General features: G+C 35.0%; 1 protein-coding gene across 1 annotated transcript; it reads right to left on the bottom strand.

Annotated features, from left to right (window-relative positions):
- Window positions 1–671: 671 nt before the first annotated feature.
- On the bottom strand, window positions 672–17,091 carry LOC113064103 (stromelysin-3-like). Its single transcript, XM_026234660.1, has 8 exons — window positions 16,775–17,091; window positions 10,053–10,351; window positions 5,978–6,121; window positions 4,529–4,662; window positions 3,454–3,692; window positions 3,145–3,349; window positions 2,244–2,504; window positions 672–2,128 (listed from the first exon to the last, which is right to left on the bottom strand). Exons 1-8 carry the CDS (start codon window positions 16,877–16,879, stop codon window positions 2,001–2,003), a joined length of 1,515 nt encoding a protein of 504 aa, XP_026090445.1. The 5' UTR covers window positions 16,880–17,091; the 3' UTR covers window positions 672–2,000.
- Between the last annotated feature and the right edge of the window lie 2,307 nt (window positions 17,092–19,398).

The following is a 19,398-nucleotide window of genomic DNA, read 5'->3' as shown; positions in this document are numbered from 1 at the left end:
TTTCCAGTACAGCTTTATTGTGATCTTCCTATAGCCTAGGCCATCTTTGTGGAGAGCAACAAGTCTAATAATTAAATCCTCATAGAGATCTTTGCCATGAGGTGCCATTTTGATCACCCAGTGGTCCGTATGAGATAATTATTTTTTATTTTTTTAGATTAGATTGAACTTTATTGTCAATATGCAGAGTACAAGTACAGAGCTAATGAAATGCAGTTAGCATTTAACCGGAAGTGCAAGAATCTAGTGTTTTATATACATATAAGTGCAAAGTTAGTAAAGCTATGATTCACAGAATGTACAGTGGAGTTGCTATATACAGTTTTAAGAAGAGTATGTACAGAATATAAATTGGAATGCACTGTATGATTATATGTACATTATGAACAGCAGTAACACAAGAAAAAAACAACAGTGTTAATAAATACAGTTGGTTGAGCATACAAAGTATTGTTAATGTATTTTATGCAAAATATCAGTAGTGCAATACTTTTTTTATAAAAATATAAAAAACTTTTTTTTTTTTTTTTACAGAACATCGACTACTCTAAAATATATCCAGGTTTAATTTCAATAGTAATGTCCCTTGAGAAGATATAATAATATGGTTGCTGAAATGTGAGGGGTGTACTCACTTTTGTGAGATACTGTAATTAGATAATTAGACAGAATACAATAAACAAAGGCTTTTATTGGAGTTGAAAATATAATACAATTCTTTTTACAAAATATTTACATGGTAAATTGATCATTAAAAACAATAACGAGAAAGAATTGATTATGACAAACATTATAACAATGAATGAGAAGTGTGCTGTTTCCTTTAAACAAAAACCATGATTATCATGCTGTAAGGATTATATTCCTCAATATCCACAATATGAAAAAAGTTTAATTAGATAGCATGTCAACAGCATCAGTGACCTGCACTGTAAAATATACATTATCACTATTGAAAAACAGGTCTTGATAAGTCCTTTACAGTCTTAAGTTCAGCCTAAATGGATGTTCACATTGACAACCATTGCCAAAGGTAAATTGTGTCAAGTTAAATTGCTGTTTCTCATTAACAATGGATTAAAGTCAGTGTGACCAGCTCTAGATGCTGAAAGTACAGCATCATGGTTCTACACTTTATAGTTCAGGCCCTTCAAAATTAAAAAAAAAAAAAAGTTCAGCTATCTCTACAAAGTTAAATAATAATAAAAAAAAGGTTAACAAAAATAAATTAATCTTGCTCTGAGAACGAATTGTTATTCATTTCTAGGATGCTTTGATATTTGATCTAAATGTATACCTCAAGTTTTTGTCGCCTACATTTGTACCAAAAATGCCTTTGAACCAAAACTGCTCATGTAAGTAGATTTTAACACTTTTATTTTGAAATCTAGGCTTTCAATATTTTTTTGGACATTAAAGGAATGTCCCAGATTCAATAAAAACTCAACTACAGCGTCTGTGAAACACTGTCAAATACCAGTTCTTTAAACTAGAAAAGTATTCCCACTTTAAATAGCTTGCCTCATAGACTTCCATTGTAAGTGCATTATGGTTAATGCAATTTTTGCTCCTGTGGTATTCAACAGCATAGCACAATATGATGTTTCTTAAAAAAATGGCTGTTGTATTTTCCTAACACTATCAATACTGCCAAAAAAATATACAAATAATAAATAATCAGTTACACAAAATATTTTAAGGCCAGATTTTTCTGATTTTCCTGAGAAATGAGAGTCATTGTTTTGCAGAAGAGAAGATCCGTATGGTTAAGTGGCACAGATGTAGCATCTTGAGTCACTGAGTAGATAAACAGTATCTACTTGAAACCACAGAAAAATGTTTAATCCAGTGGTTAGATTGTACAGAAACTGTACATCTGACACTTTACCTGATATAAGCAAAAATACCAGAACTAGACTGGTTCAAAGTTAAACATGTGTGAACTCCCTGTGGGATCAGCAATGCATTTGAGATAAATTATGTCTAGTTGAACCCATGACTCATCGATACAGGGCTGAAGAACAACCGAAGAAATCCATGCCAATATATTGTGGGTATCCCTCCAGCACCCTCACTTGCACTTGGTCGAACTTCCAGTACTGCTTTCCTCTCAAGAAATGGGCGAAACCTGTGGAGAAATAAAGAAAGAAACATTCAATGACTTTTTAAACTCCCTCCATTAAGAATAACCTTTGTAGATTTAAAAAAACATGCAAGAAATAATTTTTCAGTGACAACTGTACCGAATTGGTCCAGGAAAGCAGCGTCAATGTCATCCGGTATGCCCCTCCAGTCCCTCATGCTCCGAGGATGGACTGAGTCTACATGGTTTTCCTTCAGGTTAAATCGCCAGTAGCTTCCTTTTTTGAAGAAGTAGATCTTCTGAGCCTTGTCTTCTCCCCACATGAGGGCTGCCTGAATGTCATTCACTCTTAGACCCAGTTGGCGTACAGAGTCTGGCCCTGTGATTTGCCGCTCTGCATCAAAAACCCAGTAACTCTGGCCTATGGTGGGTGAGAGGTTATATTAAAATCAGGGTTTATGAATTTTCCATTCATCATGAACCCCTGCTGTTTTAGTTAACTAGTCTAAGGTTATTCAGTTTACTTGATAATTGGGCCACCCAACGATATATATACAAAAATATATACACTTTCTAATGATAGTTGAAATATGCTTTTGGAGATGCAGGATTTCTATATTTAGGATATTTAAGAAACATTAAAGAAATGTGATGGGTACCTGACAGCATCTATGACATAAAAAATAAGCTAAAATAATGTAAAAAAATAAGTATGTATGTGTGTACTGTTTTCTGTTTTTAACATTTATGATAATAAATATAGCTTGGGCACCGAATCATGATTTCTTACCATTCATGTGAAACTAAAGACTAAAGTTATGTCTCTAAAAATTTTAGTTTTGCCATCATAGAATTAAAATACATTTTTTAAAATAAATTAAAATAGAAAAAAATAAAATTGTAATAATATCTCAAAATATTATTGTTATTAGTTGTTTATTATTGTTAATCAAATACATGCAGCCTTGGTATAAAAAAAAAACTGTAACAATAGTAAAAATCCTGCAGACCCAAATCATTCGATCGGTAGTGTACGTCCTAATTATTTTAAGACAGTTTACCTTGGAAGAACCAGATATTTCCAGATTGGTCCTCAAAAGCAGCATCAATGTCTCCTGGGATTCCACTCCAGTGCCTGGATGCCAATGCAGGATATCCAGTCTGGAGTCTACCATCACGGATCCGCCATACATAACCCGACTTGAAGAAAAACAGCTCACCTCGGATCATAGATACAGCATCAAAGTCAGTTTGGCAAGCATCGGGCTGGAAAGACAGGAAATAAGAAGAATAAAGGTATAAGGATAAGAAGGATAAAGAAGAATCAGATTTGCAAGATCAGATAGCATCAGCCATATACAGTATCTCACCACTGTGGTTTCTATCTCATTGGTTTCTTTGATTTTGGGAGTCCTCTCCTCTATCTTTATTTTATCAACAGTGTGTTTGGTGCCATACAAAGACTGTATCCTTCGCTTGTCATCTTCACTCAGTTTGAGCGAGTAGGAGAAAGTGTAGTAAGGCGCCATCACTGCGCCTCTTGTCTTGGAGTGCTGCAATCCTAATGCATGACCAATCTCATGAGCAGCCACCAGAAGGAGGTCAATACCTAGTAGAAAGCAAGATAATTAAACAAAGGGGTTTTAAAGTTAAATATAAAACCTAACAGTGTGGTATGCAGTCCATGCATCATATATTTAGTTGGAAATCCATTTGTATGTAATAAATTCTGCAAGCTGCAAGGATACACCAACAATTCTCTCAACCAATTCATTAAAAAAAACAGATTCATTCAGGTAAAAAACAAAGGACTGGCTCTATGCTTCAGTTTTGAATAATTCAAGCACACATTTCATTCAAAAAAATGATCCATTCAGGAACAAAAGACCCAGTGGTATGTTGCTTGGAGATTTACAAATGCTGATTTTGCTTTAACTTAATTTGGAAGTATTTTAGTTGGCACAGTAAAAATAGACAAAGTAGCTGACAATTCAAATTCGAAATAATTCAACTTTTGTTGAACACCCGTCTATAGCAATACTGGATATTACTTGCAGATATGTTTGATTATAAGCATTATCTGAACAACAGCGTTTGTGTGATATTTCTTATTTATAAGTACTAGTTTAACTAAATGTTGACCAACTATTTTAAAGCAATTTATATTGCAATGGTTATATCTCTTATATCACTTTTTCTTGCAGCTTTGAGGTATGAACTCATCAAATCATGCGATCTTTGAGAAAGAAATTGAGAGATATAAAGTAACAATTACCTTTTTAATTATTATTATTTATTTATTAATTGTAGGATGCAGGATATAAACTTGCAGTTCTAAGAAAAACTGTGAGATATAAACTTGCAATTGTGAGTAATAAAAATAAATAAATAAATAAAATCTGGATGGTAACTAAAAAAAAAAAATCACACCAGGTCCTTACTTACCCATACTGTTGCCCAAAGTCCAAGATTCATCGTAGTCAAAGTGAATTTCTCCCTCCCGGTAAGTTCGTGGAAAGAAGGCATGAGCCAGAATTCCTCCTGGGCCGTCAAAAGGAAGACTGTCTCCATGCCAGTACCTGTATGTGAAACCAAACAAAACCAATGATTCCCGTTCTCTTATTTCATCAACATGCCTGATGAACTGATGATGGAAAGAATTTTATAAGCACACTTCATGACATAGAATGATTAAACGAAGGTGAGAATAAGTATCTAAACAGAGACATCACTGTTACTGCAACCGTAAAGCATTATCACCTACTGTAACTCTCACACCTCAGTAACTTTCCTTATTCTCTTCTTTAATGGAATGCCAAATTCCACCCTGGCTGAATGGCACTGAATAAACTGAACCCCAAATTTTCAATTGTGAAATGTTGAGAGATTAAATTACACATAAAGCCCTCAGGATTATAGATCTCTAAGCCTGTCCACTATTCTGGTTAAGTCAAACCCATAAATGTCTGTCCACTGATATCTCATTGATGGAATCTCGGATTGAGTTAGAACGAATGAAAATGACATGCCTAGAGCCCCACACTTCACTTAACTGACCCCCAGATGTTTCCCTTTATGCCAGATTGATCTAGACATTTCCCTCTGCTTTGAAGAAGCAATTTTGTCCCTTATTTGAGCTTCATACATACGTATCTCAAAAACACAATAACTGTACATTAGCGCTTTATCAGGAAGCCAAGTTTTAAGAAGCCAAAAATTAAGAGGAACAAAACACTGGTTTGAGCAAAATGTCCTGTTGAAAGAGACTGGGTCTGGTGTGACACATAATTTATATCAAGTACTTTTCTCCATGAAGACATTTAGAGGACCTGCTACATCAGGAAACGGCCTCTAAACATTTTAAAACATTTTTCCTCCACAATAAATAATGCAATGTGATAGAGCGCGACTTATGTTCAGTGTGGGGGGAGAAACTCAAACAACGTTTTGTAGTAATAATGTGCTTCCACAAAAGTCATGCTTTTCAACATTAAGATTCATTTTTCAAAAAGAAAGGGATTTTGATATGTTCATATGTACTAAACCACACAAGTGTTCTGAGTTCTGACTTTTCTTACTATGGGAATTTAAGAAGTGAGACACGTTTATGATGTCACAACACTGCAAATCCATTACATATGCAAAGATGTTAGCCAATCAGAAAATAGTATGTTTATATAGTCCTAAAGGTTCCACAGAAAAATCATCAAATAGGGTGATGAATGGTCATGCATGAATTTTTGATGGAAGAAACCTTGACTAACATTACAACGGGACCTCAACTGGAGTGAAAAACATAAAATGATAAAATGTATGTTATGACCCTTTTCAAACATAAACACTGAAAGATCATCATGGATTCTGACACAGCAAACAGTGAAAACATCTTTTTACCTGTTAAAGTCAAACATGATATCCGCCCGGCCACTGGTGACCTCAGTAAAGGTGAGAGGGGTGACGTCGCTCCAGGCCCGCAGTGCCTCTTCCAGCACATGTTTGACTTTTTCTAAATTAATCTGCCAAGGACCCCGCAAGATCCTGTAACATGAGCACAAACACTCATAAACACGCATTACAGACCACCCATGATATTTTCAATTGGTCTCTAGTGCGTTAAACCAATTTTCCTCTTTATTTGAACATGTTTGATACCCTTCTTGGTGGTTTACCAAGGGACTGGATCAGAATCTGACTGTTGTGAACAGACAAGCAAAGTCTGAATGTTTGCCTAATTATGGATTAGGTACGATACTCAACACTATAATAACTGAACATGTGATACTTGATATTGTGACAGTGATGGCACCCCTATCTGGGTTCCTTTAAATGCATGAGTCTTTTGTGTTTTGTCATTTAGCATGATCTTAATCCGAAAAAACTGTTTTAGAAGCTTTAAAGTGATAGTCCACCCAAAAATGAAAGCACATTTACACTGGTGGACCACAAATCTGTATCATGTTACAAAAAAAAAAAAAAATACTAATAAAATGTCTTAAAGCACTTAAAGCTCCCAACATGCAGCTATAGTTAATGGTAACTCTGTGTTGTTTTCATGCTTGAACACCTTCAATCTTTGGTCCTTATTGCTCTGTGGGATGGGGATCGCTTTGGGGCTGAATGTTGGAGCCACAAACCGTCTGAGATTGTGGGGCCTCTGCAGTCTGCAAGCCCAGACAGGAGCTATGACAGCAGGAGAGCCCAGTGTTGCAGTCTGTGTCTTTAAACTTTGTCCTTATTCGCTGCTCCAATTAGAGAATTCCTCCCTATTTGCTGATCTAGGACTATGGCTACTATCACAGGAGAATAGATCAAATGTAAGCCAGGTTTAGATTGGTTACTTTTAAAGTGCTAATACAACGGCCCCAAAAAGGTTTTAGACACTTAAAGGTCAGGGGTTGCCTAATTAGGGTCTAGGGACTCCCAGGAGACCACAAGAGGCATATTTGGGGATTGTGGAACAAATATAAAATAAAAAAATAAATACATCATTAAAAATGCTTTAAAAATGACAAATGTATCACACTTTTTATTCACACTCTATAAGCCTTTATACATGATAATATACACTACCATTTACGTTTACATTTACATTAATGTATTTGGCAGACGCTTTTATCCAAAGCGACTTACAGTGCAGGTTATAATTTTTTTTTTTTTATACCAGAGGAAGCTTTAAAGGTTTGCACCCAGTAGGATTTTGAGATTTTTTTATTTGAAAGAAATGAATACTTTTATTTGGCAAGTATGCATTACATTTATAAAGTGTAAAGACATTTGTGATGTTCTAAAAGACTATTTCAAGTACTGTCATTCTGAACTTTGTGTTTGTCAAAGAATTGTGAAAAAAAAATGGATCAGGGTTTCCACAAAGATATTAAGCACCAAATCAAAATATATGAAATTATTTCTGAAGGTTCATGTGACACGGAAGACTGCAGTAATGGCAAAAAAATCTGTAAATCTGCTTTTCCAACACAGGAATACAATTCATTTTTAATATATAAAATAGGAAACAGTTATTTTAAATTACAACTAACTAATTTTATAATTTCACGGTATTGCTCTTTTTACTGTATTTTGTATCTAATAAATGCAGCCTTGGTAAGCAGCATGACCCTTATGAAACAAAAATATATTGCAGTATATTGGAAAATATCATGTAATATATTAGGCATATATTCTTTTATATATTAATTTTTTTCCAATATATTGCAATATATTGAAAGCGGCAATCATTTGTATATTGTGCAATATATTATATAATATATGTATCATAAATATATTATTAAATGTATTAAAATTTATAAAATATTAGAAAATAAAAAGGGAAAATAATATATTACAATATATCACAATATATTTTAAGAAATATATTGGTAAATATATTGTCTTTCAAACAATAAAAAACGTTTACAACCACAAACATGAGAAGGTAAAAATTTAAATATATTTGGGGGTGCTTCTTTGCTCTACTTTTTTTTTTTTTAGCAGTGACTTGAGAGCACAGGTGCCATTCATCATGTTTCACTGAAGGTGCACTCACACTTGAGATTAAGCATGCAAAATTACTTCGGACCTCAATCCACTGCACATGTAACAAAAAACACATAAATTTACTGAAGTAACTATACTGACGACACAGTAGGGGTAGGATGGGGGGTTTGGTGTTTTTGAGTTTAATTTAATAATAGTAGTAGTAGTAGTAGTAAGTTTATTTCGAGCAAAGAGTTTTGCACATGTATAGTCCATCATTAAGTGAGGGGACACCTTACAGAGGACAGCGAGGTGCTATGGCCTTCGTGAGTCATGACAGCTCTCACTGGCACAGCATTAGAATGCTGCTGACTGTGGTTTGCTGTGGAAAAAGTGTGTGCATGTGTTGCTGTTATGCCATCAGATTCTGATGAGGCAGCACTTATTATACAAATTTTACAATGATTTCACAAGGTTGAATTGCTTTTTTTTTTCAGGGTGCAACCTGATGAGATTTGTCTCAGCTGTAACCTGTCGTCACCTGAGACAAAAAAAAAAAAGTATTTCTATACATTTTTGTTCTTCGTAAATGTACAATACATTGATTGTACCTGTTTTTCTTTGTTTGTTTTGTTTAGTTTTTTATTAAAAAACAAAACAAACAAAATGTAAACAACATTAAAAAAAATCTATCACATAATATAAATATGTGAATAACTCAGTTTTTACAAAAATGTCAGATATAACCTAATAATTCCATATTATAAGGACAAAATATAATTTATATATAAATATGAACCCACTAAATTTCCCATGAATTGCAAAAAAAAAAAAAAAACTTTTCTGTTTTGACTTCTGTCTTAACAGTATACAGACACAAAGTCAAGTCTGCCCTACAGCAATGTGGCTTGATTCAGATGGAGAACCGTTGGGAGATTTATAGGCTGTGATATTTTATGTGAAGAGCTATAAATCAAGGGACAGTTTTAATCAGTGGTTGTACAGCTGGTTTTCTTTCTCTGGATCCTCATCCCACCACCCGCTGAACACTGAAGAGAAAACTAGAACCATTTGGGCTCCGCGCCCATTACACACATGAGCGCTCTCAATTGTAACATCCCCTAGTCGGGTCGTGACCTCACTGACTTCAAATTACAGAGAGTCATATGTCCGGTGGGAACCATCTTTGACAAAAATGTATGAGGCAAATCAGTCAAAATATTAAGTGATCACCAGACAACAACAATAATATGGTGGAAAATGTCAAGCAAAAAGCTTCTTAAAAGCATAGGTCACCCAAAAATGAAAATTCTGTCATCATTTACACACTTTCACAGTTTTTTTTTTTTTTTTTTTTTAAAGTAATTGATATTAATGGTGTTAAAAAAAACCTGAGACATTTTCAAAGCATGTTCTTTTTTGCCAAAGGAAGGAAGAACAACGAGGGTAGGTATATGATGGCATCATTTGATTTTGGGTGAATTATCCCTTCACAAACGAATGAAATTCAGGTCAACTTGGAGTAGCAACTGTGTGTGTGTTCAAGAAAATGATTTACTGTGTCAAATCAAAGCGGGCTTGATACATATTTTTATCTGTGTTTTGGAGCCATGCAGTCCCGGGTCTGAGACAGTTTACTGCTTCTAATTAAGTGGGTGTAATAGCGGAAAGAATGGGTGGTCTTCCTTAGAACCGATAACAGCTTTAAGAAATTTGAGAAGATAAAGAATTAAACATTAGAAACTAGTATTTCCTGTGTGGGCTGGGAATTAGTGTATTTCTGAGGTAAAAAGAGGAAGAGGAACTGCACGTTTCATTTTTCAGTCTTTAATATGAAAAAAAAAAACTTAATGTATAGATATAGTCAAATGTGTGTTGACTAGGAGCTAGGAAGTCATCTATTCCCATTTATGCTTTTGTTTAATTAACTTTATGTCTTTAATTCCAAAACACAGCAACCAGATACAACCGCAACCGCGATCCATGCAAGCCTTACTTGTATGTGAGGTCTGTTTTGTCCCAACGTACTCCGAATAAATCAAAGCGTTTTCTGCGATTATGGCCTCCAAGCAAGCCTCCTCTGTGGGTTAAGTAATTAAGGACGCTCCCTTCCTTCTGTGAGGGGTAGTCTGGGACTCCACAGCGAGGTCTGTTCCAGAACTCTATGTCATTCCTGGGAAGAGTTGAGTGTGGATGCACTCTTTTATTGCCAGAGACTTCACTCAGTGTATCCTGAACATGATGAAATCGGCCCCTCTTCTTCAGGCTATGGTAACGGGGTTTTTGAGGCCAATCCTGTTAACATACACATAAACTGTCAATCAAATGTACATTTGACCTTCGTTTATAGATGCTACACCAAAAAAAAAAGGGTTTATTTGGTGGCTAAAGTGTTGTTGTGTTTTAGCGTATTGTTATTCGGTTGCTAAGGTATTCTGGCTGGTTCCCAAGGCGTTGCTAGTTCATTGCTAAGATGTTCTGGATGGTTTTAAGGTGATGATAGCAGTGTTGTTATTGTTCATTAAAACCAAAACGATTAAAAATCGAATGCAATAAATATCAAAATGAACATATGAATGTAATGAAATATAGAATAAAATGTAAATAGATGAAAAACTTTTCATAAACAAAATTAGGAACGCTGCCCTGTCAACTAACTGCAACTGAACTAAGTGAAATAAACTAAGTTTAAGTAAATTACTAAAATTCTCATTTAAATTAACAAATACATTAAAACTAAATAGAAAAAAAAAAAAAACGAATCAAATAATAAAAGCACAAAACACAATTACTAAAACTTAAACTAAAACTGAAAAATACAAACTTATATAATATAATAGTATATACAAAATATTAAAATAACACAGAATACTAGGGTTTATAAGGCAATGCTAGTAGTGTTTTTATTAACTAAAACTATTACAAATTGTGTTTTGTTTATTGAAATAAAAATTAAATAAAATATAAATGTTGATATGAAAAACATAAATGTAAAAGAAAATAAGAAATGTTGCTCGGCAACTTACAGAAATAAAACGAGTTTAGGTTAAAGTACTAAAAAAAAGATTATAGAATTAAACATAAATGAAAGTTGAATAGAAATATTACAAAAAATATATATAAGAATTAAACAAAATTAAAAATCGCAAACTAAAATGAAAAGCTTACTAACTAAAAACTTGAAAAGTATAAAAATAAAAAATATGAACAAACTAAAATATAAAAATAAAAGCTAATTTGAAATATGAATAAATTATATAATTGTATTCAATAATGATATTTAATATACAGTATTATAAATAATGCTTAAATAACACTGGATTATATATGGTTTCTAGGGTAATGATAATTGGTTGCTAGGGTGTTCTGGCAGGACAAAGAGTGAAGTGAAGGTGCAAATAAGTCCTTGCTGGGAGCAAAATTAGTGAAATTATAGTTGTGCAACAATTGGTCTTACATCATTTATAATTTAAAAGAAGTTTTATCACAGTCAATTTCCTCCCCCGAATTTCAAGGAAATGGTTATGTTAATGGGCTCAGAGGTTAGCTGCCTGGAGGGAAAAGTCAGATTGTCCCAATTTCTCTCCTTCCCCAAACCAATTCTGTACTCCAGCTGTGCAGGTTTAGAAAGCTCTTTCTCACTCTCTTTCCTCCCCTATACCCCCTTCTTTCTCTCTAATTTGTGCTAGGTTAACAGGCCAGGGGTGGTATGAGGTTAACTATTTCTTTTAAATGCTTTTAAAAATCCTTCCACCACTCGTAGCCGTCTGAAAAGAATAAAGTCACTTGTTTATGTGTTACTTTATCACTGAAAGCAGGTAGGACCAACTATGATGAAGATGTATAACAGAATAAAGTGAGATGCTTTAGAGTGATTAAAATTGAGTGGCCATTTTCTTCAGATATTTACTCTTTTTTTTTTTTTTGACAAATAGCTTGTGACCACAACAAAGGATTTTGTCAACCTCTCCACTTTAAAATCTCTTTGATTCAAAATCAAGGTCAAAATATAGCGCTACAGCGATGATGTTTTGTATTTTTTTGTAGAGTAACCTGGAAGTTAGCATCACCCTGGTTCCCTTGACAAAAACCCAAAACAATTTGTCCAGTGGCTTTTGGACTACTGCCGAAAATAAACTCTGTGACCAACAAAAGTATATGACTCTTACATGTTCTGTACATCATGATAATCTTCACAAGCTTAAACACAGTCGCCAGAAGTAAAAAGCTAAACGTAGGCTAAGTGCTAAACTGCTAACTTGTTTCCAGGTTTTGGCCTAAAAATATGTCATCCTGCAGAACTCTATAATGCATCAAACAGCAAATATCCTCTGACTGGCTTCAAACAAACCATTTCACATTCAGTGCAGGCAAACAGATCGCTTATTGCTTGAAATTTGTTGCATAACATCTGGTTAGAAGACAAATTCTCACAAATAAAAAGAAACACATCCAAATATCTGTGTGGCAAGTCGAAACATAACCTTAGTAAAAATCAGCTGACGTAAACTTGATAGCATTGCTAAAACATGACCCCACACCCCCGGCAATGAGGAACCGCACAAATTCCACAGACAGAAGTGAAGAATTCACTGTGCTTCATCGGTTCTTAGTTTGTTTCTCTCAAATCTGCTGAGTGTGCATGGACTTTCCATGGGCTGAACCATCATTAAATGGTCATACATGTTGAAAGCATGTCATTTAAGCAGTCTCAACCTGGAGACAGGCAAGTGTTTTTTGTACAACAGTCAAGATTGTTTATTGTAGAGCAGTGGAACCTCTCAGCGATGACAAACTGACCTCAAGTGTACTTAGGGGGTGACAGAGGTGGAAGAAAGACACCCGGGTGTCTCAGGTTCAACAGGAGTCAAGGGTGGAAGGTTAAAGCCTAAATCAACAAAACAGACCCCTTGGGCCAAAGTAAACACACACATATCCCAGTTTCAAACCAAAACTCAGCAGATATCTATTATATGTTTTTTTTTTTCTAAAAACATATAATAGATATATTCCGTATAACCAACAAACAAATCCTACACAAATCTATCTAAAGTCTTGGGTTTGCTTAATTTGTCAATGTTTTTTAAAATAAGTCTCTTATTCATACGAAGGCTACATTTATTTGATAAAAATTTCAGTAAAAACAGCAATGTTCTGAAATATTAAATTATTCTATTTTGATATTTTAACGTGATGGCTGAATTTTGAGAAACAATACTTCAGTCTTCAGTGTCACATGATCTTTCAGAAATTATTATAATATGCTGATTAGGTGCTCAAGAAACATTCCTTATTATTATTAAAGTTGAGAAAACAGGTGAACTGCTTAATAATTTGGTGGAAACACCATCTTTTTTCAAGATTATTTGATGAACAGAGAGTTAATTAGCATTATAGACATCTTTACTGTCACTTTTAATACATTTAATGTTTGCTTTAAAAAACTTACTGACCCCCAATTTTCACAAAGTGTGCATAAACTAATAATAATAATAATAAAAAATAGAAATACTTTGAACTCACTTTTGTAACCATATACAGTCAGTATTTTATAAGAGGTGGAGGTGCTAAGTGCAAACAAGATGGCTCAGATTGCTGATGTAATAGTACATAAGAAGAGTTTTGATGGGGGAAAATATTGGGTGAACTGTTCCTTTAAGACCAATTCAAAAAGGATCAAATGTGACTGCACTATTGAAACTGTGCTAAGAAATCTTTGCTTGTAATACATCCACACACGCATCTCATTTTAACAAAAGGCCAAATCAAAGAACCTTTTCTTAACCAGACATTCCTCATGCCTAGGCGTACTTTACGGCATCCACCTGCATGTAGTGAAACGTGAAAATGGAAATCCATTCAGAGACCCATTGGAACGTCTACAGTATTACCTCTTTAGCCACACGTTTCATATAAAACCAAGGTGTCTTTTTCCAAACCTCAACATATTTCATATGAGAGATATATGCCTCTCATCAGCTGAAAAAGAAAACAACTGGGAATTATTTTACCTAAGGCAGCAGTCTCATGCATTCAACCATGAGGCGTCTGTGCTTGTGGGAAGATCTGCCATGTTCTAAACAATACAGTAAGTTGTAATGCCTACATTAATAATATAGAATATGCAACATTTGGAAATATAAAGGGGAAGAAATACAAATGGAAGAAGCACCATTAACAAAAAACATACTATTTTCACAGCATGTGCATCTGTAGGTCAATATGTCAGTGGGTAAAAACATGATAAAGTATGTTATGCTGGAAAAAAACACATAGACCTAGAGTCAACGACAAGCCTTTGGGGGAAATCCAAAAAAAGAGTTGACATGTCAGTGCAAGAAGATGGTTTGGAGAGAGAGTATCCTGGCATCATGCCATCTCCATAGTGTTTCTGAGGATAACCTCTTTGTTCCAAGCCAAATCTTTCTCTCTGGGACATCCGGATGATGTCAGATGCCTTACATTTAGCATAGCCAGCATCAAGAGCGAAGTATAATGCGTTTCCAAAATACACCAAAAATGACTGTTTTCTACTGACTCAGCTAGTCATAGAAATACAGCCAAGAGCACTTCCTACCATCCTGCTTTTCTGGCTTGGCTTTTTATTTCCAGTGCAACTACAATCCAAACATCTTGGCTGCATGGGTCTCATTGTGTCTCTGAAGTATGCCTTTGTAGAGAGGAGGAATACCAACAAGAAATTCCAATCTGTTACAGGGACATTTTCTGGCACATTAAAATAGGCCCAACTAGAGATAATGTATGAGCATGCCTGAGGAAACAAGACTAGTGTACATATTTACCCGGAAAAGCCTCCAAAGATCTGCATGCTTTGTGGATGTATACACAAGTTATGACACTGAAAAGAAAAATGTTTAGTGGAAAATAATGTTGATGGAAGACGGTTAGGGTCCAAGGCCCAGTTGTATGATTTTATGGCAAGTCTTCGTGGAGCTTGTGATGCCTGACAATGTCTTAAAGAAGGACATCAGATATTCTTTTCTCAGGGGGGTCAACAAATGCAGTCGTAGCATTCTGGATCCTTCCCTTTCCATTTTCCCCACAGGGTTTTGTTATCCTGCACAGAGTGCCAGATGACTTGTCCCTGCCTGCATAATCTCCTGCTCCGGCATTGTCAACATTCAAGGACAAATTGACAGCACAAGCTCTGCATAAGAGCTGCCTCTCTACATTCAAACATGTATACAGTTTGTCTTTAAAATGTCTGGAGCTGGTTGATTGCAGGTGCCATTCCTGTTTGATTTGCAAAGTGGATCAAGGCAAACATACAATAAAATTAAGCTGCTCTTTATAGCCAGATGCTTTGACAACATGTTATGTTTTATTGTCATTTTGTGGTAATGCCTTGCGTGTCTGTGGCTATTCAGCATTCTAAAAGGTAGACAAAGACAGTGTTCGGTTTTTCTCTACCCTGTTACAACTACCCATTACAGCTCTTTTATTCACAGATGCGTGATTTTAGCCTCATATTTTCCCTGGCAAAATCTCTGTATGGATCTTTGCCAACTGGGTTACAACAGCCATATGTAGTTCTGTTTTGTCCACTTCCTCTCAGTCTTACAAGCCCTCTCTTTCTTTGTGCAGAACAAAGTTCTGACAGTCAGATTTTAGTTCTTCGAAGATCAGCAGTAAGTTTAAACCATAAAGAGTACATCACAATATATTTTTTTTCTGAAACCATTTCAACATAAAGAGCTGGGTGCATTCAACAGAATAACATTGAGCTATAGGGATTAAAAGACATGAAATGGATGTCTGCTGAAAAATTCTGACTTTATATGCAATGTATAAGCAACAAGGTTTCAAACATTTGCGCCTTATCCTGAATATCAAGATACCTTTATCTGGTTGTTTTTGAAAGCAACATTAATGTATGCTAGATTTTCCATTAAAAACATTGTGTTGGAGATTAAATTATGAGAATGTTCATTTATACATTTCAATTTCAATATTCTATATTTTTTTCTCAACTGTTATTCCATTTATATACAAAAATATGCATTAAATATTTGCTTGGTCATCACTGAAGTTGACTATAAAGTTTGTTTTAGACCATTAGGAAGTATGTTACTATATTTTTACTATATTTAAAACAGTTTCAGCACCATCATACACAAAATGCTGCCATTCACTTACTAGGCAACAATGCAGTTGCCTTTTCAGAGACCACTAATGACTCACTGACCCATTTCTGAAAAAAGAATAAGAAAAAAAAATCCAACTTTCTACCCCTTGAACAGCTGCAAACATATTGAACATGAACTACACTCAGCAGTTTTTTTCTTTCAGAATAAACATTTTAGATAATACGCTGTCTGTGTTTTAAATCTAGCTGCCACACATTTCACTGATGCAAATATGTAAATGAGCCCTCTGCAGGTATTGCCTTCTTCATATACATAAGTTTAGTTAATTCTAGTAACAGGTGAATGGAAAAGAATTGCCAATAAATCATGCAAGTTGCATGCAAATTGTAAATTCATCACCTTTTAATGTTTTATATTTATACTCCTTAATATTGAGTCTTATATTTGCATGCATATATTTCATATTGAAATTATGTGTTTTAAAATTTGTATACATTATTTGTATATGCATTTGCTTAACAAAACAAGTCTAATATATTTCAAATCTTTAGTTATATTTCAAAACATTTGTTATTTTCTACTTACATAAAATATTTTTTAATGCACTTACCGCTGCAGGTTTGTACCTGTGGCTGTTTCTGTCTGGTACCGGTAGAGAATGAATGCAGCCTAGGCAGTATAGGACTGCAGCGAGAAGCTGTGCAGATCGCATCATCCTGATCGGATTCAGAGCGGCACGCACCACCTGCGCGCGGAACACTTTACTATACAAGCGCGAGGGTAGGCGGGGAGAGAGCGCGCGCCTGTCTGTCGAGTTTTACAATGACCAAGTACAGACTAGCCGAGGGATTTTATACTCTCTGATTTCTTTGTTCTCTTTTCTTCAAATTACACTTTTTTTCGGAGGCTGGAGTGGCAAGTTCACCGGCAATCACGTGATCCAGCCCTCCAGTCCTCTGGGACGCCCCGTCGCGAGAGGGTCGACGGTGGGTAGAGAGCAGGACTGGACTGGTTTCCAGTGATGTGGCTAAGTAAGAGAGGTTTAGACAGTGACTGTCCTGTCTAACATTTAGATAAGTAATTATATGCTGTTAACATTTTGTCAGTCGCTATATTGACAACCTGCTAGTGTTAAAATGTGTTCGTGATTTTATGACAGTTTTTGAAATGCAGTTTTTTCGTTTGCATATTATATATAATATGTTATATTATAGCTACTAATTAAAAATAAATAAGCTTCTAATTAATTTACATCACAATAATCCGCATGAAATAATGAAATAAACAAATCCATCCAAGTGTCAGGTGTTCTAACTCAAAACGCCTCTTCTGGCCAAAATACGAGTCCATAACACATAATAACATCTCCTCCAGTAAAAAAGAAAAAAGTCCACCCACTGTTGTCCTCTCACATCAAAATCTTCCAAAATATGTGTTTAAACTGCATTTCAGTCTCTGCATAATTCTCATACATTTGTGTTTTTTTTATTTATTTTTTATGAATTTACTATTATTACTTTTTTTTATTAATAATAATAATAATAACAATAATAAAAGACTCTGTGTGTGCATATAGATATAGTAATTCTGATTTGAGCCTTTAATGTCTATATAGCACTCAACTAACTGATTTTGACTGACTCTCAAACAGCATTCTTTATCTTTGCACATGTTTGCCAACACTTGAACATTATTGAGCTTGATTTGTCTTCTCAAACCTTTGCCAGTTTTTCATTCTGTTTTGATATAATCACTATATCACAGCTGAGTAGGATGCGGGAAATGTTGAAACTCTATCTACAACCCATTTTAGAACTCCTACCAAATGAGTCAGATCCTACTTTGTCTCGACCACTGCAACAAAGAACCTTAGCTCTAATTTAGCTCTAAATTTCTGAAAATTGAAATTTCAAGGAATTTCAGAGCGCTTGAAGCTTAGATGTTACTTTTATTCTCAAAACCATTATTATCCCCCTATGATCTCTTACTGCAGCTGTATTCTCCCTCAGCAATCTCCAAATCGATGAGAGGCAATCATCTATTTTTTAAGATGTGGTTTCAGCACTGTCAAGTTCAATTTTACATATACATGAACCGTCCCATCCTTTACATTATATAACATTATAGTACAGCCCAGTGTATAAACAACCAAACATCCATCCTTCATCCAGAACTCACTCTCCTGAATCCAACTCTCTGTGTGAGTGGATTTCACCCACACACTCAAATATAAAGGTTCTTTATTGGCATCTTTGGTGTAAATGGAGAACTTTTAACATCCATGGAACCTTAAAAGGCTCTTAATAGTGGACAAAGTTTCTTTATATATGTTTAAGAACTTTTCACCAAATGGTTCTTTATGGCTTTGCTGCCCTTTTGAAATATTTACTCCTCTTTTTTGAGTTTAGCCACTTTCCTCCAAATAAACACCAGGGCTTGTTAACCCTTTGACACCACCAGAGGAACCAACCACAACAAAGCCAATGAGGCACATGTATAATCAATTATGTCTTCAGATGGCTGTTGGTCCATCAACCCAAAACCATCTATCCCCCTCACAATAGTAGAGAGAACCACAATGAGGTGGACTCATCTCAAATAACAGGGTTATTTGTAAAGCCCCAGTAGATGGGGGCAGGAGGCGAAAACACATTTATCAGATTACTCAAACTTTGCTCTGACGGCCTTTTTGTAAGCTTAACTGTAATACTAAGAGTTGTAAAGTTAAGGTATGTCCACTCTCTCTCTCTCTCTCTCTCTCTCTCTCTCTCTCTCTCTCTCTCTCTCTCTCATCTGCACACATGCAAAAATCAAAGTCAGCATCTGCAAGGGGTAATTAAGCAGGAGATCTTCAGGCTTCCCATCACTGAAATAAGCTGTGGCTGAATCACATAATCACTGACACCCAGCCACATTGATCCATTTAAGAGAGTCAATGTCTAATGATACAAATCATGCCATTGTATGAACACTCTCACAGCATTCCCAAAGTCATAAACATTTAAACATATCAAGGACCACGTACCATTTCAACCACCAGCTCATAATGCAACCCTAACCCACAATGTTTAGAAGTAAATTGAATACAAATGTGCCTTCTGACATACAGCACTTGCACTCCATTTTACAAGGTGTCTGGTAACACTTATTGTTTCGTCCTACCATGAATCATAGTCCTTTTTTTTTATTCTTCCCAAAATAGTTGAGTCGAGTCAAAATGAATGAATTGAGACA

Source organism: Carassius auratus, chromosome 46 (genome assembly GCF_003368295.1).
Source record: "Carassius auratus strain Wakin chromosome 46, ASM336829v1, whole genome shotgun sequence".
In the NCBI taxonomy this organism is placed as follows: Eukaryota; Metazoa; Chordata; class Actinopteri; order Cypriniformes; family Cyprinidae; genus Carassius; species Carassius auratus.
Note: the sequence above shows the minus strand (reverse complement) of the source record. Positions and strands in the feature narration are given on the sequence as shown.

Bases quoted from the DNA above. Each gene is read 5' to 3' on its own strand.
- LOC113064103 (XM_026234660.1), bottom strand. From the start codon at position 16,879: ATGATGCGATCTGCACAGCTTCTCGCTGCAGTCCTATACTGCCTAGGC. The intron at 6,122-10,052 runs GTAAGGCTTGCA...CTCATGTTACAG, and splicing joins AAAACAGACCTCACATACAA to GATCTTGCGGGGTCCTTGGC. The intron at 4,663-5,977 runs GTAAAAAGATGT...TTTCACATACAG, and splicing joins ATCATGTTTGACTTTAACAG to GTACTGGCATGGAGACAGTC.